The sequence below is a fragment of the Chanodichthys erythropterus genome, chromosome 1 (genome assembly GCF_024489055.1).
Source record: "Chanodichthys erythropterus isolate Z2021 chromosome 1, ASM2448905v1, whole genome shotgun sequence".
In the NCBI taxonomy this organism is placed as follows: Eukaryota; Metazoa; Chordata; class Actinopteri; order Cypriniformes; family Xenocyprididae; genus Chanodichthys; species Chanodichthys erythropterus.
This window is the reverse complement of record NC_090221.1, coordinates 17,982,376-18,008,042: the sequence shown is the minus strand read 5'-3', so window position 1 is coordinate 18,008,042 and position 25,667 is coordinate 17,982,376. Positions and strand designations below refer to the sequence as shown.

At 34.9% G+C, this 25,667-nt stretch overlaps 1 protein-coding gene across 1 annotated transcript in view; it reads left to right on the top strand.

Annotated features, from left to right (window-relative positions):
- Window positions 1-9,433: 9,433 nt before the first annotated feature.
- Window positions 9,434-25,667, top strand: part of fstl5 (follistatin-like 5) — a 156,289-nt gene continuing 140,055 nt past the window's right edge. Inside the window, exons 1-4 of the mRNA XM_067401694.1 lie at window positions 9,434-9,476; window positions 9,665-9,719; window positions 12,395-12,530; window positions 17,009-17,042. Coding sequence (XP_067257795.1) covers window positions 9,434-9,476; window positions 9,665-9,719; window positions 12,395-12,530; window positions 17,009-17,042 — 268 coding nt within the window. The remainder of the gene's footprint in view (window positions 9,477-9,664; window positions 9,720-12,394; window positions 12,531-17,008; window positions 17,043-25,667) is intronic.

The following is a 25,667-nucleotide window of genomic DNA, read 5'->3' as shown; positions in this document are numbered from 1 at the left end:
CGCTAATGTTTCGCATTCCCCTATAGATTTTGCATTTACTGACAAAATGTTTTGCGTTGCGAGAGGCCCCGGGTTTAAATCCCGGACAAGCCCCCAGGTTTAAATCCCGGACGAGCCCCCAATTATGTTACATCCCCCTATATACTTACTAACTAACACATGAAAATTAAAAAGTAAGATGCTTTGCTCTGTTAAGGAGATGTAATGTGTGAAATTAAGAAACAGGCAGGGACAAAATCTGAACTTGTACTTGCTTTTAGTAAGAAAAATAATTCAATGTAACAAAACACTCAATAATACAATAAACAGTGAACCAAATATACATCCAAAACAAATAAATATCTATTTACAAATTATATGCAAAAGTAAAAGATTAACGATAAAGTGAGGGACAAGAGCGGTGCTAAAGAAAATAAATCAATAAAACATAAACATGTTAACTCAGCCCCAACACAAACGCTAAGCTAAACAAAAGAAAACAGGAAAATAACATCTTCAGCGTAGAACGCCACTAACTAAGCTACCTAATAAACATAAATACATAGAATGGCACCCGCTCATAACCTAGTGTGTTTAAATAACTTTACATGCTGTGAGATGTAAGTTACGTGACATACTAACCTGGTCCCATCACTATGTATCGGAGAAGGACTTGAATAAACTCTGGTAAACCAAGAGTCAAACGCAGGCGAGCAAACAAAGGAAAAGCAAATGCTTCTAACGTTGTACATTTTCTGTCGCTGCTTGTGGAGATTAAAGATTTCAGTCTCTCGGGAATTATTGTCTTTTGTGTTCATTCGGCACAACACCACAATAATCCACATGTAAAACTATGTGCAGCACACGTTATGGTAAGAGGCGTGACCTTTCCGGGCAAGGAGCGCTAAGCTGCTGTCGAATCACAACACAGGAACCGCTGGCACAGTCAGAACTCGTTACGTATTTCTGAAGCAGGGACTTCATAGAACAATGAAGTCATCAGCCCGTTTTTATGACAGTGGAAACAGCGGTTTACAGATTAAATTATGTGAAAAATACTGTTTTTTTACACGCGAAACATGATCACATGTTATATTGCACACTATAAACACAATCAAAGCGTCAAAAAAACACGAAAAACGGGACCTTTAACTTTTACAGTTTGAATTTAAAGGTATTTTTGTGTACATTTATTTCCTTATAAGGACTTCTAGTTCATTAGCTAATTTATTATTATTATTATTATTATTATTATTATTATCAAGCAATTTTGGTACAGTGTTGGGTCAGCACTTGATTCCTAATGGAAATCTGGGATGATATGTAATTTATTGGGTATTTTCAGATGCAAAATGTCCATGTAAAAAATTCAAAAATAACAAAAAAATCAGTGCACTGTTGACACGTGCATGAGCACACACACACACACACAGTTGTACATTCTCAACTTTTGACATTTCTTTATCAGTGACATTTCTTTAATGCACAAAGGACTTACTAGGAGATATGCAATACAGCACCATGTTCAAAGCATGCAGCAAATCACGCTTTTTGTGATTACAGTGCTGCATTGGGAGAGATATCTGTATAAAAAGATAACACGTCTATGAAAATGATGAGCAACAATAAATAATGCCACCATGAACAGAGCATTTACACAAGTCCTGATCTCTTTTCTCATCTGTGATTTTGTGTCCCTGCCAGCATGTTTTTATCTTTGTTTTTCTGCAGAACTTCGGGTGTAATGAGTCAGGGATATTTATGTACCCTGGGATGGATAAAGCTTACTCTCCTCATGCTAATCTGGTTAAAGAACCAGCACGTGGTTGACCTGCCTGGCTAAACCCTGGTTATGCGAGGTTTATCTGGTCACATGAAGACCTTTATGTGTGAGCTTGAATGTTTTGCGACATTTGTGATGTGATAGAAAATATTTAACTCATTGATAAATTAATTATCTCTTTGTTAGTGCCTTGGCTTTTAGTTGAAGTAAACTCATATATATGCCTTAAGCCATTTTAATTTACACTTCATTACTCTTGCTGAAGATTGTTAAATTGATTTACGTAAGGGATGTTGCACAGAAACAGAATACACAGATGGAAAATTAAATATGGAGATAATGATAGACCTTCATTATGGAGTTTTCATTACATCTTAAACATATAAACAACTCAACAAAAGAACATTTAACAGACAAATATAGTCTTATATGTACATGACTTAAAAACATGATGTGATGCTGCCTTGTTTAAAATGATCCATTGTCATTACAATTTCTGTAAATTGACAAACCTGTAAGCTGGAACTTCCCAATGGGACCTGAACACAACATACTGTAAGCTATAATAGTGTTAGCTTAGCATAGTAAGCTAAATATACACAAAAAAAACTTTAACTATTTATTCTGCTCAAAATACACCAAAATGTGTATAAAGCAACTTTTATTTTTATCTTATTTGGATCCTTATCATGGAATGAGAGAAAATGGAAAATAGATTTGTGGCGCTTTTTTTTTTGTTTTTTTTGTTTTTGTTTTTTTTTTTTCAATTTTCCAGTATACAGCAAATAAAGGGGCGCATGTGGAATTGACATGGATGCATTGTGGTGGGAACAATGTGTAACGGAAGCAAGACAGTAAGAGCTGTGCATGTAAACCTCACTCCCCTAGCCTCAAGAGGCACAATAGCGAGTGATGCTAGAGGCTGCAGTCTTTAGCGTCCTTGCTAGCATGCCCGCCTCCCATGCCGGAAACATTAGTTTGAATCCTGCTCGGAGTGGTGCGAGTAGAATTGGAGGGGTTACAAATGTATCCTGGGTTTTTTACCTGCTAAATTAATTTAACAAGTTAATTGTAATGTACTTTTCTAGTGGTAAAATGTAATTTACTTTGTGGTTTCTTTGAATAGTTAAGTGTGTAGAATGCATTTGTTCGCTGCTGTTGTTTTGTGTATTAGTCTGCTGTAGTACTGTAGTAGTCTGCTTTTCATTAACATTATTGCTTGTATCTGTAAATTTTCTATGAAGGACACTTTTATGTTTCATTTCCATTCTGGCTTAGAAGAAAGTTTTTCTTGTAAAATCACATGAGACTACTTGAAGAACATAAATCATGAAATGTGTTTATTGGCAATGTATTTAATCTGTAAAAATGTTTCTGGCTCTTTCCTGTTCTTCTGTATGAACAGAAACAGCCTGTTTTCTATTTTAATATATTTTAAAATGTAATTTATTGCTGTGATGACAAAGCTGAATTTTCAGCATCATTACTCCAGTCTTCAGTGTTACATGATCCTTCGGAAATCATTCTAATAGGCTAATTTGGCATTCAAGAAACTAACCTCTTGCTATCAGTGTTGAAAACAGTTGTGCTACTTAATATTTTTTATAGAAACGGTTATACTTTTTTTTCAGGATTCTATTCCTAAGGAATAGAAAGTTCAGTAACACTTTACAATAAGGTTCATTAGTCAAACATTAGTTAATGTATTAACTAACATGAACTAACCATGAGCAATAAATTTGTTACTGTATTTACTAATTTTTGTTAACGTTAGTCACAGCACATTAACTAATGTTAACATGATTTTAATAATGTATTAGTAAATGTTGAAATTAACACTAACAAGGATTAATAAATGCTGTATAAGTGCAGTTCATTATTAGTTCATGTTAACTAATGTTAACTAATGAACCTTATTGTAAAGTGTTACCGAAAGTTCAAAAGAATATAATTTATTTGATACAAAATGTTTTGTATCATTGTAAATGTCCTTACTGTCACTTTTGAACAAATGAATGTCCTTGTTTAAAAAAAATCTTACCAAACCCCAAATTTTTACCCCAAATGCTGTCACCATAAGACTTTTTTTTCTTCGCTGGTCATGTAAATGCTTGGGCAACCTACGATAAATGAAACTATAAGAAAGGTGTTGCACTGATGAATGCTCAGTATTTATTTGACTATGGAGAATTACGACATAAACATATAAAATCCATAATTTTTTCTCTAAATGTGTGCGCTTCTAGAATAAAAGCCCCTAATGGAACACTTGACATGACAAATCCACTAGAATTTGAATGATTGCATAGGTATTACATCCCAATCATCCTAGATTTGCACTTGTGACACAAATTAATATGATATTATCACTGAAAGATTTTGGTTACAAAACAGTGGTCATATATATATATATATAATGTCGTTTGTAAAAATGTATGTTTTTTTTTTGTTTGTTTTTTTTTGGCTGTTGGGCATGTGAGTGAGGATCCTGTGCACCAACAGGTTTTAAATCACTTTGCTGTTTTACAGCTCTGCTTTTCAACTTCAGTAAGGAAACGCTCCATAGGAGTGGGTTTATGAGCATATGCAGATGTTCATAAACACATTAAAATCTCCAAGATCCCTGATCATTGCTGACTTGCAATAGAGTGGCAATGTATTTTTATTCTGCAATGACAATATATTTTATTGCCAAAAATAACCTCTGTGATTAACAAAGGTTTATGATATTTACACATTCTGTGCATCAAGATAATTTTCACAAATGAACACAACTTCATGAATTTTGAAGCTTAAATACAATCGCCAGAAATAAAAAGCAAACCATAGGTTATAAACTAACTACACCATGGTAGCCCGTCTTCAACTTCCCCACCACCAAGCACCAATGGTTTGCAAGAGCATGATTATAAACACAACGAGACTGTGAAAGTGGACTAGAGCATATGAGTATAACTGATGATGTTTAATGCCCCTGACAACCTTTGTATTCTCATTTAGCAACTTGTTAGCAACCGCCTTTTTCAAGACACATAAAAGCTTTGAAAAAAAAATCATAAGCGAGGTATTACTGGTGAGTTTTATGTTTAACCCTCAGGGGTCTGAGGATTTTTGGGACCCTGGAGAAGTTTTGACATGCCCTGACATTTGTGCTTTTTTCAGTTGTTCATAAACATATTAATGGAAAAAAGTGTCATTACACTGTATTCAGCACAAACTAGGCTACAAATATATGTGAGGAACATGTATGTACATGTTTGTGTTTTTTTAAGGAATAATGTTTATGCGTGGTTATTGAAAAAACAAAAAACTTAAGTCACTGAAATAAAGCCAAAAAATATTAAATCTTTGTTCACAAGACTTCTAGGTATTTGAGGTTGTAGACTAGAGTTTTTGCTTCAAAATGAGGTAAAAATTATGTTGCCTGCTTGTTCATATAAAACAATAGAGATATTTAAATTTTCTAAAACATCTTTGGTCAACAAACACAGTATGCGTGGAGGCATGAATCCTCATGTATAATGGGTGATTCTCACCTGAGAAGACAAAAGAATCACATCATAATGACCTGAAATGACTTGCATAATAATGAGGCCCTTCAGTCAGGTAGGCTGTGAAAAAAACCCTCTGTAATAATGTCTCAGCTCATCATAAACAGCAATACTGTGAAATATTATTACAATTTGAAATAATGGTATTCTGTTATATTCTTTAAAATATAATGTATTTCTGTGATGCAGAGTGTCTGAACAATTATGTTACCTCTATGGCATTTAATATAGGCTTTTAGCTTAAAAGCATGCACATTTGGAGAAATATTGATGGGTTCTCATATGTTTGTCAATTTTCTATACAGAAGAGTAATATTTATTCAGGATTTATTGTCATTACTATGAGCGCTGGATACTGTGTTTTTAATTCATACTTGCAGCCGGAGGGCGCTCTGTACACCTTTAGTCCACAAATGCCTGAGCACTAAAGAAGAATAGGCAATCCAGGAACTAACCGAACTAACAGAGGACAGAGATCGCTAACTATGGCTATTCAAAACACTTTTCAAGACAATAAATACACGATTGAGACGATGTATGCATGTATTGACTGAATTTGTGTCTGAACAGTGCTGGATCCGTGGGCGTGGCCGCATTAGCGGATAATGAGCTGAATCACGGATTTCTGACATGGCTCTCTTTTCATACAGATTACATAAACACAGAATGTTTGTTTTCGATTTGACTTACACGATTTAAAACCTGACATTTCAAAAAAATTTTTAGACATAAGTCTAATTTTTTTGTGATTAGTATTCACTAAGTTACAGTTCATTTTCTGAGAACTATCAGATTGGACTTCCTTCAGAGGGAGACGAGAGATCACGCATCATGTTAGTTTTCTTTATTTTACAAAAAGCACAACATTTTGTTTTTACTCTGAGTGTACACAAATAAAAGAAGATATTCCACAGATTAAAATGGTGTATAACTCTTAATTGTATGTGCAACATTGACAGAGTATTTTGAGTCTCTTTCACACTGGTAATAAAAAAAAACGCGGTGGTATCGCCGGCGATACCCTCAGGCCTCAGAGTGTTAATGCTAATTTGTTTATGGTTTTTGGCCTACAAATAGTATGCCATCCCTCCTGCACTCTATTGTCAGCATGTATTGCGAAAATTATAGGGAGTATTTCATACTGTTGCATTGTGTCATCAATCCTACTCACCCTCATGTTGTTCCAAATGTCTATGACTGTCTTCTGTGGAACACAAAAGATATTTCAAAAATTTGTTTTTGCTCATACAGTGAATGTCAGTATGGTTTGATATGTTTAGAGCCTTCTGAGTTTCAAAATATATTTTTGCATTGTGTTCCACAGAAGAAAGTTTCCCTTTAATTGAATCAACTCTTATATGAAATATAAACCAAAAATAGTTAGTGGTGGTTGAGAGTTTTGCAGGTTTTCATTTTGTGAGGTGACATTTAAACACTGACTGCAGTTTAATGATATTGAAACAAAGCCGAAGAAAGATATTTTGCATGACCTTTAGGACACTCATGAGGTTTAACGGTATTGCAGGCAAATTCTGTCTTTTTCCAACACAAGCCTCTTTGTACAGTCCAGTATAATTATAGGTTCTGCTGACAGTTTACACAATGACAGAAAAGTCACGTTGACACAAATGGCCAACATCTGTCACTGCCCACAGCCCAACGGTTTGACAGACTGCAAAATATAGGCAAGATTTTCACAGGGATTTTTTAGTGGAGCATTTCCAGACTTTAACAGTTGCTGTCACTTCTTTGGACGTGGCGTAAACAGTTGAATCTCAAATTCTCAGGATGAGACATGGGAGGGAGCAAGATTGCAGAAAGATCTGGGTTGTGCTCTTATGAATATACAAAGAAATTACACTATGTCACTGTCAAAATTTGCTGAGAACACAATATAGCTGCCTCCAGGGGTGTAGGAACAATTATGAATATTAATTAGACAACTGACTCATGAATATTAATTAGGTTGTGTGACATTCGTCAGTAACTGATTAGCTGAAAAACAGGTAAAAGGGTGCCATATAAGGATTTCATGTTTATTGATCGATTTCAGAAGGAAGATGCTTTCAATTGGCAGAGACTTTTGCTTGCTCTTGAATCACAGATCATAAATGTGCAGAGCATAATTAGGTCCAACATAAACATTTTAAAATACACTGATATGAGCAACAGGCTAGGGGAATAAAAGCAGGGAAAGTAAGACAAAATAACCTTTTTTTCCTGACTCTCTCTGTATGCTTTGTTGCATGATGAATGTTTTATAGGTCTTCAAATTCACCCCAGCTGGTCAGATTAGTTTGATGTTGTAAAGACCATTTCAGCTGAAAACATATTTGCACAAATGAAACCAACACATAAATGTGTTTTTTTTTTTTTTTTTTTTTTTATTATCCCCCAAAGCAAACAATTGTATGTACAGTAAGTGCTAATAGAACGGTGTGTTTGTTATTGCTGTAGCTGCCAGCCATGAAATCCAGTAACCAGACCTTTGGGACCGCTGAACAGATTTAAGTGAACAATAAAAAAATACTGTTGTTCTGTATTTCTTGAACCTATTGTATACTATTGATACACTGTCCTTTTGTGTTATACAGTGTGTAATCCAAATATTTATGCATCTTTTGCAACCCTGCATGTTTTAGTCACAATTCACAGTTCAATTAGTCAGAGCTATTCCCCTCACCAGAGAGTAAAACAGATTGAATTAGGTGTAAGCACTGTTGCTTTTTTAAATGTACATGGTGGAGATGTCCATCATGGTAAGGCGATTGGACCCATATAAATGCTGAATAGCCATCAGGACATATGTTGTGGTCACCACCTGCAAAAGGACCTTCCTGTCAGGGGTGACAGTGATGTTGTTGGTCAAGATTTAGGCCAGATGTTTTAGCCCCCTGAGGTAGTGGAGATGTTGTCTAATGCCTTTTTCTCTCTCTTTGGTCTTGTTGACGTTAAGCAATGGTTAGTCTTTTATAGCCAGACTTTTGAGTCTGGTTCACATTAATTTCTGGTGAAGCTTTACATTCATTTCATTTCTTTATTTTATTTTATTTTATTTTATTTTATTTTATTTTATTTTATTTTATTTTATTTTATTTTATTTTATTTTATTTTATTTTATTTTATTTTATTTTATTTTATTTTATTTTTTTATTTTATTTTATTTTTTTATTTTATTTTATTTTTTTGGTTTTATTTATTTATTTATTTGTAATTATTATTTTATTTTATTTTATTATTTTTAATTTATTATTTTATATTATTTTATTTTATTGTTTTATTTACACTTTTATTTTCACTGTACAAGAAGTATATTTTATTTTATTATCATTTTATTTAATTTCATTATTTTATTTTATTATTTTAATTTTATTGTTTTATGTTATGTTATTTTATTTCATTTTATTTTATTATTCCATTTCATATTTTATTTTATTTTATTTTGTTATTTTTTATTATTATTATTTTATTATTTTATATTATTTTATTTTATTGTTTTACTATTTTATTTACACTTTTTTATTTTATTTTATTTTCACTGTACAAAAAGCAGTTGTCTCATTTCATCTTGCAATCTTTGCAGTTGATGAGCCACTTTGGCAACCTTACCAATCTCATATGGTCAGTTTTGTATGACCAAGAATTAAATACTTTATAGAGGGTGGCATAAATTATTACTACAAAGATTACAAATGTCTGCAAAGCCAGTGTTACCAGCACAGCATTATTACTCTAATCTACTCAAGCATGGGGGTGTACCAAGAGATGGAAATAGAGGATGGTTCAGAAGATCATGCTCTGAATACATGAGAGCACTGATCAGTAAACAATCAATGCTGTGACTGTGGGCAAGTACAGTTTAGATGCAATAGGAGACATTCGTACCTTTCTTCCTGTTGCGAGTCTGTCACACGATGATCTATTGTGAACATTGTGAGTGATAGACATCCCTCATTTGAAAGTCAATGCCAAGACACTTGGCATAGATGTGGCGTAGACGATTTATGGCCACCTGATAAAGTTATGATGACTGTCCCTATAGGTGGTTGCACAGCTTTCAATCTTCCTCCTTAATGCTCCCTCTCATTTTGGCATACAGACAGCCTGAAATATGATAGTCATGGATGGCAAGATTGAAATAAAACCACAGATGGGCAGCACAGGTTTGCATCGAGAGTGCTTGCTCATTTTTGGGCCAGTCATGTGCCTGATTTCAAACTGATGATGTGAAATATGGATGGTGTTTGGACAGCTCAATGAAAAGAATATCTTCTGAATTGCTTGGTTCTGAAAACCAATGCCATGTCATTCAATGCCATGGTTTCCATTCCAAATCCCTGAACTCCTGCAGGAAAACTCTCTCACACAGCAATCATCCTGGGACCCGTGATGAGAGCAACCTCAGAGTACATCCTACTCATTTGAAACCATAACAAAATGGTCCCCATTGCTTTGTACTATCATGCATATTTACTGATTTTTATTTGTTTTATTTATTTTTTCTATATATTTTTATGTTTATGAGCTGAATTGTTGCTTCATTGCTTTCTATGACAGAAACACTCACGGGACTTCAAGCTCCATTGAAATACTGTTTAGTGAATTCAAATATATATTTTAGATACCTTATTTTGTCACATACAGAAGGGGTTTTCAGTCTTTTAAAATGCCACTGAACCCCAAATTCTCCAATGTGAAAAATGGATATTGTTTAATATTAATAAGTTCTTTTACATTGCATTAATACTTGTTTCTAGTTTAGTATTCTACACTGGGTTACACTTTATTTTAAGGTGTCATTGTTACAGTGTAATTATATAATTAAGTACATAGTCAGATTAATTAACAACATGCACTTATAGGGTTAGGGTAGGATAAGGGTTTGGTTAAGGGGTAAGTTGCATATAATTACGCATAATTTACTAATATTACTGGTAAGTATATGTAACAAGGACACTAAAATATAGTGTTACAATACACTAATATTTATTTTTTTATTTATTCATTTAAAGGGTTAGTTCACCCAAAAAGGAAAATTATGTCATTAATGACTCACCTTCATGTCGTTCCAAACCCGTAAGACCTTCGTTCATCTTCGGAACACAGTTTAAGATATTTTAGATTTAGTCCAAGAGCTTTCTGTCCCTCCATTAAAAATGTATGTACGGTAGGCTGTCCATGTCCAGAAAGGTAATAAAAACATCATCAAAGTAGTCCATGTGACATCAGTGGGTTAGTTAGAATTTTTTGAAGCATCGAAAATACATTTTGGTCCAAAAATAACAAAAAATACGACTTTATTCAGCATTGTCTTCTCTTCCGGGTCTGTTGTCAATACAGTTTCTGCTGTGTAGGAGCTTCTTCCATCGCTCTTAGTTCTTTGTCCATGTATTCGGGTTCAAATTAGTGTTGTCAAAAGTACCGACTTCGGTACCTAGTCGATACTGAAATTTAAAAAATGTGACGCTTTGAGCGCTGTTGAGTAGATTCATAAACATTTCTGATTGGCCGGTGTTTTTCTCAGCTCATCGGATATGTCTGTGATAGGCTTCAATGATCAACGCTGTAAAAACGTTGTAAATAGTCATCAATTAATCTCTTCACTAAGCGCTTACACAGATAAACACAGGAGCGTTTGAAAGCAGGCATCTATCGCGGGTCGGTCCACTGTTAGACACCTGCTTTCAATCACTCGCGCTCCCACTTCCGTGTGCTTTCAAATGCTCCCACGCGTTGATCATTGTAGCCAATCACAGGCAAATCCGATGAGCGCGTCAACACAATGGACAATCAGAGATGTTTATGAATCCGCTCAACAGCACTCAAAGCGTCACGTTTTTAAAATTTCAGTACCGATAGGTACCAAAGTCGGTACTTTTGACAACACTAGTTCAAATAAATATGGCTGAGCAAAAAAATGCAAGTCTTCCTCTGTGTCGAAATCCTTAGATTGTTTTGTTTACAGCGTGCATCTCCCCTAGACTGTAAACGAAGCTCGGGCGCACCAGATAACACATCGGAAGCGTCTTACGTCAGCAGCGTCACTGCGGAGTTGTGAACGTGGAATGACAACAGACCTGGAAGAGAATACAATGCTGAATAAAGTTGTAGTTTTTGTTATTTTTGGACCAAAATGTATTTTCGATGCTTCAACAAATTCTAACTGACCCTCTGATGTCACATGGACTACTTTGATGATGTTTTTATTACCTTTATGGATATGGACAGTATACGGCACAAACATTTTCAATAGAGGGACATAAAGCTATCGGACTAAATCTAAAATATCTTAAACTGTGTTTCGAAGATGAACGGAGGTCTTATGGGTTTGGAACGACATGATGGTGAGTCATTAATGACATCATTTTCATTTTTGGGTGAACTAACCCTTTAAGGCATTTTATTATTTATTAATTGTTTTAATCATTTTATTTAAATCTATTTTTATTTGTTTGTCTGTTTGTTTTAATCATTTTTTTAATTATTTTTAATGTCTTTATATTAATCATTTTTATCATTTATTTATTTTAGTCAATGTTCTATTTATATATTTAGTTAGTTTAATCTTGTTTATTTTATTTTATTATTTTATTTTATTTTATTTTATTTTTACACTTTTGTTCTCTAAACATTTACATAAACACCCTGGGCGTCTTTGGACCCCAGATTTTTTTTTTTTTTTTTTTTTTTTTTTTTTTTTTAAACCACTTATATAAGGCATGAAACTGTTTCATATCAGGACTTAATTTAAATGTTACCTGACTTGAAAAGAACTGCAATCTAATGCACTCTCCGTCATCACAGTAATATATTGATCCTTTTTCTCAGTTTTATCTTTATTTCCTCATGGTGCTCATTATTCCTTAATTGATTCAAAGTAGATTTAATCTTGCTATTGAGTGTGGGCTTCTTATTGAAAGCATTAGTTTAAACCCACAGTAGATTGGCATCCTCCTTTGTCTGCTCTAATTAGCTGAGCTGTGATGCATTGTTTGTTTCAAAAGGCTTTAAATGCTCTGCTTGACTTAACCTACATGGTTAGTTGTTTATTTGTGTATTCATGTCTTTTATTTTATTACAGGAGGGTAATGAGAGGCTCCAGAAGATGGTGGGCAGCTGTCCTGCTCTGGGGGGCAGCGCTGATCGCAGAGGCACGTCCAGGCAAAGAAGGATTTAGCCCGCCGGCATATCGACCTCTCGTCAGATTCCGTCACAAGGTATCGATTTTTCCTATTTCATTAGCCATCCCGTTACAAGAGGAGACTTCCGTGTGGCCGGTTACGATGCTAATTGCTATGGAAATCCGCATGGCATCGAGCACTTCTGGTTTGATTATTGTCATGAACTGAATATCAGATACGCATAATAGTATTTCTTTAGACTAAAACGTATTGGATCTTTCGGTCTGGACATTTCAAACTCCAGGCGAAAACTCCTGCTGCGCTGACATCATGATGAAAGAGCGCAGCATGATTGTGTAATTGAATGTTTATTGACTGGCCATTGCAGCGAGCTTTGTGGACACACACAGTCAGATACCAGCAATTGAGGCGTAATGCAGCTCTAACAAGCTCCACTGGTTCCCTCTTCTCTTTTTCCTTCATCATGTCCATGAGCGAACGTTCATATTATGTAACGGATCAATTAAACTCCAACTGAGGGAGGGCACTGACTGACAGAACAGGGACTCATGGGAACACTTTCATTTTATATGAACATAAACACCTGGGTAGGGGGTCACAAAAATCATCCCTTTAAGACACGTTCATTTTCCAGTTACCAGAAACTCTAAACCTTTGATGAAAGCTCCTCTTGACAGTGTGGTCTAGAGTAAATTAAGTAAATGAATTGTTATTGATGATGTAAAATTTACATCTTTGCATGCTTCCTGTCACACTCATTACACATTTAAGCATTTCTCATAGCATCTTGCATTCTTTGCACCTTTTGCAATACATCTGCAGCTTACAAACAGACAAACTGAAGTGTCGTTGTTTGCATTTTAAACCTGCTGGTAAATCCAAAGAGACAAGTACTTCAATAACACAGTGAAACTAGCGTCTTCTCCTCCTGAGTCGTTACCTTGCTACAGTAAACAGCTGCCATTAGGGAATTATTGTTAGAGAGGATGCAGAGTCCTAACCCAAAAGTACAGTGTGGATAGAACCAAGCAGTTCAACCGAATGGGTTGAGAGTAAAAACCACACCCAGGCGTTTAGAAAATATTCTCTCTATGCTATCAAAATATTCCATTTATGCATGCAATTTGGTGTTAATTATTAGTTCATTAGAATTTGACTGATGGCATAGGCAGATATGCAGTGTTTTATAGGTTATGGGCTTCCTGTGAATTTATATTTCTTGTAGGGAACTGATACTAGAGCGTTAGTATCATGTCAGCCAGTTCAATTTATTCTTCTTATGTGCAGTGTAATTTAAGTCTGGTTTATTTACAATAAATATTTTAGCATTTTTTATTTATTTAGCAATAGAGGAAAAGAATGGGAGGTTTTACATTTGTTTTGCATCTGAGAAATAGGGATAGTAGTAGTAGTAATAATAATGATAATAATAATAAGCTTATTAATATTATTATTATATTTTGTGCAGTGTTGGGGAATGTTACTTTTAAAAGTAATGCATGACAATATTGCATTACTCCCTAAAAAAGTAACTAATTGCATTACCTGGTGCATTACATTACTATTGCGTTATTATGTTTTTAATAATAATAATAATAAAAGTTTTATTTTTGGCAAATGTTAAGGCTCTTTCACACCAAAAGTGAACTGAATAAAGTATATGCAAGTATATGAAGGAAATGCATATTCACACCTGTACAGTAAAGGGCGCAGCTCAAGGAGAAGGAATTTCAACACTTATTTCTAAATCTAATCTAAAGTCATTTTTGCTTATTAGTACAGTATGGCTGAATTAGATCATTGAAGGCCAGCAGCAAAGATACTGGTTAATAAAGTGAGATTAATACATAAAGTGTATTTATTTGTGTAATTTAATATTATTAATTATTACAGGATTGGGTAAAATTCTGAGATTGCATTTCACTGTTTTTATTCATTTTAAAGAATACTGAATGTTTTTGTGCAAGAGAGATGAGTAAATGCATGTTCACATTTAGTCTAGAACTACAATAACTATCATGTTTACACAGCGCACACAACACCTCTGCACTTTATTTCTCTCAACACGGGGACAGGAGAGCTGTCAGTCAATAAATGTGAAAAAGTAACTTGCATTACTTTGAAAAAGTTTTGTTGTAAATTGTAAAAGTAATGTTTTATTTTACTAGTTACTTGAAAAAGTAATCTGATTACGTAACACGTTACTTGTAATGCGTTACCCCCAACACAGATTATGAGCAGTGAGCATCAATTGACATTAAATTAATGTGGAGCTCAGTCTTAATGTGCCCCACTAATAAAAGTGGAAGATCACTACTACCATTGTGGTTACAAATGTGGTTGAAGTGCACATTTAACCTATTGACTATGTCATTAATTCTCTGAAGGTAACCTTGAATATCCCACTCCACTCAAGTATCAGTGTTGTTTGCTAATGCTCACAACCCTCTTATGTAGACATTCATTTAATAAAGCTAGAAATTATGAAAGAAGATGCCCTTCGGTCTTCTCTTTCACTATTAATTGCTAATGCTGTCACAGGCCTATCTGAAGGCATATATAGTCGAAATGCCCACTGTGGGAACATGTAGTTGCCGTTTTTCTTACAATAACTTCTAATCAGACCACAATGTGTGAAAATATCCATTAATTGCAAAACACAGCCTCAGATAAGAATGTATTTTATAGAACAAACCAGAACCATTAATACTTATTATAATTATACTTAGTGTTCATGTTATAATAGAATCGTATATTAAGGGTTATATCGTGTCATTTGAGTGGAGTTATTCCAGCAATATAAATTCAAAAGGATGGCTGGCTAGGGTAAGGGAACTGACGTACCAAGCATGTGTTTCAAACAGGGGGAGGTGTGTTGGGCGAGGGCTGCAGGGTTGAGCCTGTTTTTCTGGCACAGGCACAGAGATAAGCGGTGACCCCATTAGCTTTCCCTCAAATCGGCCTGCTTCAATCATCATGAGTAATTCAGCTTATAGTATGAAGCTTTGTCCTGCTCTGCAAAAGCCAATCTCCTGTCAAAGCCAAAGGTTTAATTCACAGTAGCCCCATCCTTCCTCTACCTACACTCAGATTATGGCCAAAATTGGGCTCCACCCCACACTTAGACCAATAAAAAAACTAGATTTTTGAGTGACAGATGGCGCACATGTCAGATAAAGCAAGGAGGGCGGGGTCTTATAGGATCTTATTATAGCTGTGATTTCATTTCTGTAGTTCAGTTGCGTAATTGATGTACAATTGATTCCAGGAAGTTAATCTATTCACATAGACTCAAAAGTCTTCAGAGCGTCACAACGGAATGAATGGGCTGTTACCATAAGATAAATGCTCCCTAGACTATTGCAGGAATGTGACTTTGAACATGAAATGAATAACAGTTCAGGGCAGTTATACTCTTTCCTTGATACATTGAATCAAGAAATAATCACCGTATATGTATGTTTTAAATAAGAACTGCAAGGTTAGATGGTGAAAAGAGGAAAAAAGTAAGAGAGAAAGATCTGGAGAGAAGTGTTGGTGACACAGACACCATTCAATTGTATGTGCGTAACTGATGGTGTTTATGCTCCAGTTAGGAAGGTGCTGTGGTGAAACTGTCTTTTTGACTGGCACCGGAAGGGGAGGGGCAACATTGGTTTCATTTCAGACAGATTGGACAAATGGCTCCAAAGTCCTTGGAAAACAGAGAAAGCTTGTAATCAAAATTAAACAAATAATCCCTCTAGATATCCTAATTATCTCATTGATCTATTTATATCAAGACCAATTACTGATATATTTACTGATTACAGATTTTAATGCTCGACTATACAACAAAAATGTCACTATACATACTGACACATACTGTAATTCATGAAGCAGTAGTTCACTTTATATGCACATTTTATATGCACATTGACTTTCATCATATGGAAAAGAACAGCTTGGAAGATCTAATCTTATGTTGTATTTTACAAGAAAATAAAACAAGGTCAGAATGACGAGTAAATGATGACTAAGTTTTCATTTTGGGTCAGCTAAAGCTTCTGTTTAGAATTTTGTTACACTTTTTCTTTTATTTTTCATCCTATGACACTGTTGTATGTCTTCCTAGGAAGCAAAATGATAGCTAACATTAACATTTCCCATTTGTCTCCTTAACGTTGGAATGCAGCATCCTTTAACCTTTAGAAATAGACTTGTTGAGAGACTGTCGCACCCTGGCTGGTCTGAATGAATGAATCGTTTAACTCATACTGACAAATAATTCAGGCACCAACATTTTGAAAGAATATTCCAGCTTTCTATGGCAATATGCCATAGAAATTATGTACAACATACTTTTAAAGAAAGAAAGGAGCAGCAGTTAGTTAAAAATTGCATTGTTAATTTAATAATGCAATTGTATATAGAAGTAAAACAGGAATCAGATGTATGTGGGGTGTGTAAAACATCAAATGTCAAGTGTGTGTGATCAGTGTGATCAGGACTCTATTGGCATACTGTACTGTGAATGTATTGTAAGTATTGTTTTCTCTCTGTTCTTGTTCCAGCAGGATGGGATCTCAGAGAGTTTACGGATTAAAGGTATGTGCAATCCCCACTTCTCTCTCTTTTTCCTTTTTAGACACTTACAATGCAAATATATTTTTAAAAAAGGACCAAAAGGTGCCAGGATTTTATCATTTTTTTTTTTTTTTTTTTTTTTTTTTTTTTTTTTTTTATAGGGCAGTTTAGGGGGACACTGTACATGGTTATGATGTAGTACTTTGTTAATAGAGTATTAGTATTGAGACTTTGTTTTGGAGCGGCATTGGGTAATCAAGCAGGCAGCATATAGCCACATTAATTATCATGCTAGCAAACAGTCTGTGGTTGAAGGTGTAAATCATGTATTGGCTATTTCCCAGCAGTCATCTGTAATTAAGATGGCATAAGAGTTAGTCATATGATGCCAAGAACCTACAGAGAGCACTGAGATGTGAAAAATCCATCTCATCCTCAGTCTCTGTGTGAGGTGAAGTCTCACCATAAATTTTATCTCCGGTCATCTCAAAGGTGCATGTGTTAGCAGCTCCTTTGGCTACAGGTAATATAATCAGACTTTAATAGAGAAACAGACTGTATTACTGCAGAAGGTCAAAGCTGAGTTGGCATTGTGATAAAAGACAGGAACTCACTTATCTACAACTGCTCAATCAAATGGATGCTGTTCTCTGCCTTTTTTAAGTCAATGAGCTTGTTTACATGCACATCTATACTCTGATAACTCGCAAAAATCAGCTTTGAAATAACTTGTTTTCCCATTTTACATACAAACCAATAACCCAGCAATGCAAGTAAACTGTTTACAAGACTTTTTTAATAAATCAGGGACATCAAAATGTAATCATTTGTGTATATGATTCAGAGAATTCCATATGTTATGTCGAGTATGATGCTACATAAAGCATCAATGAGATGAGAACATTTTATACCAAGAGTTATGTATGCTATATACTGTATTTTCTCGAAATGTTTGCTCTGTCTGGATGCATTTGTTCACCCAAGGGTTTGTTGAAAAATTTAAATTCTTTCATCATTTACTCACCCTCATGTCATTCCAAACCCGTAAGACTTCCTTTCATCTTTGGAACACAAATGAAGATATTTTACATGAAATCTGAGAGCTTGTCCCTCAATTCACAGTTTACGCAACTGACACTTTGACGCTTCAAAAAAGTTCATAACGAGACCATAAAACTAATCCTTATGAATTTAGAGGTTTAGTCCAAATGAACAGATTTAAAGGGATAGTTCACCCAAAAATGAAAATTTGATGTTTATCTGCTTACCCCCAGGGCATCCAAGATGTAGAGGACTTTTTTTCTTCAGTCGAACGCAAATTATGATTTTTAACTGCAACCGCTGCCGTCTGTCAGTCAAATAATAGCAGTGATTGGGAACTTGAACAATAAGAGTTGAAAAAACTTCCATAGACAAATCCAAATTAAACCCTGCGGCTCGTGACGGCACATTGATGTCCTAAGACACAAAACGATCGGTTTGTGCGAGAAACCGAACAGTATTTATATCATTTTTTAACTCTAATACACCACTATGTCCAACTTCGTTCAACTTCCGGTTAGTGAGGTCTAATCGCGCTCTGACAACGGAAGTGATGTCTCGCGCTCATTGAAGTATATGGGCGAGACATCACTTCCGTCTTCAGAACGCGTTTTTTGACCTCATTAACAGGAAGCTGAACGAAGTTGGACATAGTGGTGTATTAGAGGTAAAAATGATATAAATAATGTTCGGTTTCTCACACAAACCAATCGTTTCGTGTCTTAGGACATTAATGTGTCGTCATGAGCCGCAGGTTTTAATTTTGATTTGTCTAAGCAAGTTTTATTTACTGTTATAGTTGAAGTTCCCATCTACTGCTATTATTTGACTGACAGACGGCAGCGGTTGCAGTTAAAAATCATAATTTGCGTTCGACTGAAGAAAAAAAGTCCTCTACATCTTGGATGCACTGGGGGTAAGCAGATAAACATCAAATTTTCATTTTTGGGTGAACTATCCCTTTAATTTAGGCTTTTATTCACATAAAAACAAACATTCATTAACTCACACATCAGTTGTGGTAAAGAGAAGCTCAAGCATGTTCGTTTGACGTGCAAGGAACATGAGGTTCATTCTCATGTTATGCAGCATGTTTGAGCTTCCACAAAAGTTTTGTTCTTGTGCATCATGCAGGTTCGGTTGAGCTTCTGTTAATGTTCACTGATCAATGTTTATATGTGAATAAAAGCCTAAATTCAAGCAATCGTGTCCTTTCAGAAAATTTTGACTAAACCGCTTAATTCATATGGATTAGTTTTACGATCTCTTTATGAACTTTGTGAAGCGTCAAAGTGGTAGTTGCACAGAATGCCAATGGACTGTCAATTTCATTAAAAAAAATCTTCATTTTTGTTCTGAAGATGAACTAAAGCCTTACGGGTTTGGAATGACATGAGGGTGAGTAAATGGTGAATACATTTTCATTTTTGAGTGAACTCACCTTTTAAATTCACTTGTAAGGATGCTTTTCTGTCACTCATCACACATGCACAGATCAATAAGCCAAAGGAAAGCAGGTTAAAAGGTTAATTCACCCAAAAATGAAAATTCTGTCATTCATTACTCAACCTCATGTCGTTCTACACCTGTGAGACCTTTGTTCATCTTTTGAACGCAAATTAAGATATTTTTGATGAAATCCATGAGCTATCTGGCCTCCAATAGACTGCAACACAATTTCCACTTTCAAGGCCCAGAAAGGTAGTAAAGACATAGTTAAAATAGTCCATGTGAGTACAATGGTTCAACCTTAATGTTATAAAGTGATGAGAATACTTTTTGTGCACAAAAACAAAACAAAAATAATGACCTTATTCAACAATGTCTTCTCTTCCATGTCAGTATTCTTGACGCTTCTTAACATTAGGTTGAAGCACTGTACTCACATGGACTATAACGATGTCTTTACTACCTTTCTGGACCTTGAAAGTGGTTATTGTGCTGCAGTCTATTGGAAGCCAGATAGCTCATGAATTTCATCAAAAATGTCTTAATTTGTGTTCCGAAGATGAACAAAGGTCTTACGGGTTTGGAGCAACATGAGGGTGAGTAATTATTGACAGAATTTTAATTTTTGGATGAACTAACCCTTTAATGTGTTTACATGCTGGGAGAAATCTGGGAAGGGGGCAAAAATCTAGCTTTGTCGATCGGTTTATGCTTAAGCCATTTATCACCTTACTCCAATAAAGGAAAACAGGTTAACGCATTTACACGACCACATGCATGTTGGCTTATTAAGCATAATAATAAGAATATGTGTGTAAATGTGCTCAATGTGAAATCAACACTGACACTATTTACTTTCTTCATTCATGTTCCTGGTCTTATTGTGAACAGTTAATCTCTGCTGGTTATTAAAATGTTCTTCATAGATACTCCTTTTGACGATATCACCACGCCAGCTATTGGATAATGTTGGCCAACATCCTGATGGCTAATTAGTCATTGTTTTAGCAAACTGACATTCAGTCCATCCAATCAGTTTTATATGGATAAAATCATGCCCCGCCTCTATTTTTAACATAACTTAAGTGCAATGGGTTGCGAATAAGAATGCACTTTGCATTTAATACTTAGTACGTACATTTTGGATACATTTGAAAAAATCTTCTTCAGCCAAACAAAAAAGTATTCTCATAATCCTAACAAATGCATAAAATAGTTTTTCATTTTACCCAAATAAGAAAACCAGTGTAGAAACGCTTGGATGGCTTGTTCCATACTCCACTTAAGATTTTGTCTGGAAATTATTTTTGAGGGGCCGTTTCAATTATTTATTAATCATTTTTAATTATTCAGTCTAATTACTCCATGTTTAAGTGGATTAAATTCTGACTTAGGTATATTATCTTAATGGAGGTTTTGGAAGATTCCTGTGACTATGTTAAAGGCTTTTGATGAAGCTGATTCATTTCTTTTGATGAAGCTCATCTATTGAATAATTATTTCATCTTTTGAAGTATATTAAGCCTTAGTGGTGAATACATTCAGTACAGTCAAGACAAACTGCTTTCGGCTTAATTTGTGACATGGCAAATGTTTCCTGCTTTGTGAATTCAAATTGCAGAGTGCAGCACATAAAATATAGCTAGAAAGAATATGAAGCCAACTGAAATTGGCTGTCAGGAATTTGGAAAAGAGAAAAACTAAGAAAGCATGCACAAGCACATAGCAGAATGCCCTGTAATTGGAATCTTAAATGAAGTGGTTGGGATTTCCACAGTTCCACTGTGCAGCTGAACACAAAATATCTTACTACTGAGGGTGAAATCACTTATTTTTGGGTTGAAGAATAGCTTTTTTTTTTTTTAATAGTATGAAAATTGGAGGTAATGTATTTGGACCACAAGCCACTCGACACTATTACTTATATCCTGCTCTCACACAAAAGCTTTCACAGACAAAAAACTTTCTTTCTGTTTTATGTATATCCAAATACCAACATGACAGGGTGTGCCCATAGAGCTCTTAGCATGCTCATAGCACAAAGGTAGGCCTGGTCCCCTGATCCTAGCTTTCAATATATTGTGTCAACTTTGTCATTACGATACGATTTAATAATGTGCACACAGGGACCCCTCATTGGCCTGCAGTCGATGAAACATTTTGAAATGCTTTAGCTCTAAATTGTATGTTAATCCTGAAATCTCTTTAGCTTCTTTGGGATCCCTTTCACTTCTTGAAAGGGAACATTGCATTGTGTCTGGTGAGACTGTTGCTGGACTTACTGCCAGGCTGCAGTAATTTTACTTGACAGAATCTCTTTTTTGGGCAACTGCCCACCATTCAGCTAGCTACTGAACATCCCATGTGTACTTGTTAAAGTATGATCGCTAAATGTAAATGTTGTTTTGCATGTCTGAAGAGGAGAGGAAGATGATATTTTATAATTAGATGCTTAATTGAAAGAACATTCCGGGTTCAGTAAGCTCAAGCAACAGCACTTGATTACCAGAAAAAAACAAGTTTTGGTTGCCTCTCAATCTGGGTTGCAATGAGGAATACTTACAATGGAAATCAATAGCGGGCAATTCGTAAACATTATTATAAAATGGTTAGATCCTGTCCTTGATTCTGATTGGTCAATAGCTGTGTTTTATTCATAATAAAACACGGCTATGGCCGCTTCACCCAACAGTTCTGTGTATCAATACACAACACCCTTAGCAAACACTCTTAGCAATGTAAACTGAATTGAAGCTTACTGTATTATGTAGAACTAGAACAGTATTGTGAGAAAGAGTTCGATTGAGCGAGTTTAATACCTGCATTCAGATTTTCCTTCAGGTCAGTCCTATGTTCATAATAAAAAACCTGTTTAAATGTCCGATGTGAGATTTGTCAGCTGCATCTTGTTCAGTGTTCACAACAATTCAGTCTTTTCAGTGTGAAAATCTTTGCTACTGACTGACACACCTATAAAGACGGCAGTCTTTGCTGCCATCTAATGGCATAATAATGTAACTTCTGTTGCTGTTCATGTTCAGGGACTATTTTTTCCGGCGGAAGGAAGGCTTTTAGTTAAAGTTTACTTCATGAAAGTTGCATTGATACATATTTTTGGCTTTAATATTTTTATTGTGTGGTAACCGTTTTATAAAAGCAATAAGGTACTCGAGACTAGTGCTGTATCATGAATAAGTCATGGCTGAAGGGGTTGCAAGCACTCTGCTTCACATCATGCCTAACAACGGCCTTCAGCCTCTCGTACCTTATTGCTTACAAATAATACCCACATAATTTGACTGTATTATGAAAACATTGCATACTAATGTTTTTTTTACAACTTTATTGCCATGACACTGCAATGCTATAAGCACTAAAACCCTAAACTAACTGTAAAAAAAATGAATATTTAAACAGTTTTACTGCTCAGATAATGCACAAATTTGTTTTTTTTATAAAATTATAAGCTTTCATTATTATAAGCTTTTGTTGTTGTTGTTGTTGTTGTTTTAAAGAAATGAGAGACGAATCAAAATTATTTTTGAGGTAATCAACATTATATCACAATTTAATATTAAAACTGGAATATTCCTTTAAGAAAGGAAAAAAAGTGTGGTAAAAGTCTGAACACTACTACTTCTCAAATTGGTCTTTGACCATTAAGACCTTTAATTTAATTCCAGGATAAGCGTTCAACCCAGTAGGAAAAGTTAATATTGAATTCCATGAATATTCATTAGCGGAAAAGCCAATGAAGCGGGAGGGTGTCTAATTTCAACAGAGGGATTTGCACATGGAAGGTAATGAATCTAAAAAGACTCATATGGGAGATGAACGCTTCTGTTGTTGTTCTTAACAGATGTTGTCTCAGCATCATCGCTAGCTGACAACGCTTGCTGAGAGTGTTTTTAAAAGCCCCACTTTAGCAGCTCTTATAGCCCATCTACAATCCATTAATGTAATGCTAATAAGTTATTTAATGTAAGTAATGCCTTCACAAAGTACAAATAAGACTATTTCAGACAAAATGTTTCATTTTCTCCAAAACCACTGTGGAGTTTAGTACGTGCCAACATTTTCTATCTTGGTTTTTCTATTGTTGCAGTTCTGATGCATCTGGCCAGGACTGAATCTTGCCAACTCAGTAAAGTAAACTGCAGTGGTGGCATAAAAACAGACAATTAAATGAACGAAAGACTCTATATGAATAAACAGGACAGGTGATATTTGCTCTTTTAGACCTGAAGCAGAGAATGGTTTGCTGTGTGGTGGCTGAAAGTGCAGGAATCTAAACTATTTTTGTTGCTGTTGTTGTTCTTCCCTTGTAACAGATGCCTGCTTACGTTACTGTATCTCTTTCTATCCCTTTCACTCTGTCAGTCCTTTACTCGCTTTGGAAGCTCACAAGTGACTAATTTGGAACATTCTACATTGGCAGCAACTCTGTGTGTTATACAAATAGCACACAAAGCAACTATTGACTTCAATAGAATTTGGTGTTAGCATGTTTGGATGAAATAGTTCATTTTTAATTAGATTAAATGTATTAATCAGTACTTTTCGGCATAATATAGTGCATGTTGCAGTGCATTATGGGAGAGCTTCTATTATCCTACATAGGTTACTCATCAGATTTTGGAGCAGATCCATCTGAATCTTTCGGTCTTGGTGGACATTTGTTAATGGCAACATTTTCATTTTTCTCTTTTAACCTTATCATGATGAATCTGTCTAGGTTAGGACAGATGAACGACCTTCAAAACATTGCTCAACAAGAGGGGTTTTCAATCTTTTACATGTCACAGACCTCCATATATGATATATAGCCCTTGTGTTTCTCTTGTTTCTTTGTCAGTTGTTGGTTGTAATGGTGTCGTTTGCTTCCTTTTGTCTTTGTTTTGTTTTTAATTTGATTTAATTTGATTTGCCTTGTTCTACAAGATACTTTTGAAACACCCTGAAAGAGTACAGATGATGAATACAGTGGTAGTCGATGGATTTGCTCAATGGCACAGAAATGGTTTAATGTTATATGAATTAGCGGGGCCAGTTTCTGCGGGGTGTACAATTACTGAAGCATGGTGGTGCCTCATAAATAGTGTAACTCAGTGGGACTTAATGACTGCTGCATTTTAATAGGGTTTAACTCCACTCGCTGTACAGATCTTAACACTATACAGATTCCACCTCCTGAGCTCGAATTGATCTTGTAACCAATGACTTTGCCACAGTGTTGTTTTCTATTGAACACTATATCTACTGCTTTATGGGAACCAGTCTATATCTGCATCTGGGTAGTCATTAGCTGTAGGATGCCTTTACACTGATAGACAGTTTGTAATTTATTAAAGTTCAGGAAAAAGTCGATTGGACTTGATTTGCATTTAAACAGTCACTGGACCTCAAAGTTTCTCAGTAGAACATAATTTTGTCAGAGACTGATTGAAGATAAACAATGTTGCCATCTAATGGTCATTCATTTTTTCATTGTTGATCTAAATATTAATTTAGAAGACACAGAAAAATAAATAATGGTCTTCAATCTTAAAGGTGGAATCAAATTGGTCTTTTTTTCTTTTCTTTTGAGAAAAGAAACAGCCTTATACATTGTAAAGCTTGCTATAACTTCCAGAACTTAAAGTCCCCAGTTAAAGAAAACTATTGATTGAAACTAAGCTATATATTTGATAATATGATTTATTTATTGTGCATTAATGTATATACATTATATACAATGTGTTATATAATATATAAGTATATTTATAATGATAATGTATTTATTAATGTCAAAAATGTAAAGGTGTGCACAATAAACTATAAAAAAACAATAAAAATATCTTATTGGAAATAAGGAAAACATTCCTGCATTGTCTCACCCTTTTGCACTTACATAGAAACATTCACAATATTGACAATATTAATTTGGCTTAATCTCAGAACTAAAATGATGGAAAAGAAATTAATTCAGCATTTGTTCCCTTTGAGAAGTCTATTCTCTTTGAGACACAGTATGTTGCTAGCTTTGGGTAAATGTGATTAAAGACCAGGAAACATTATTGAATCCTTCATTTCTACATGTAAAGCTCCCCTATTCAATCACTGGAATATACCAGCATTATGTTGTATGAGAGCACATATGTAACACTTTACAATAAG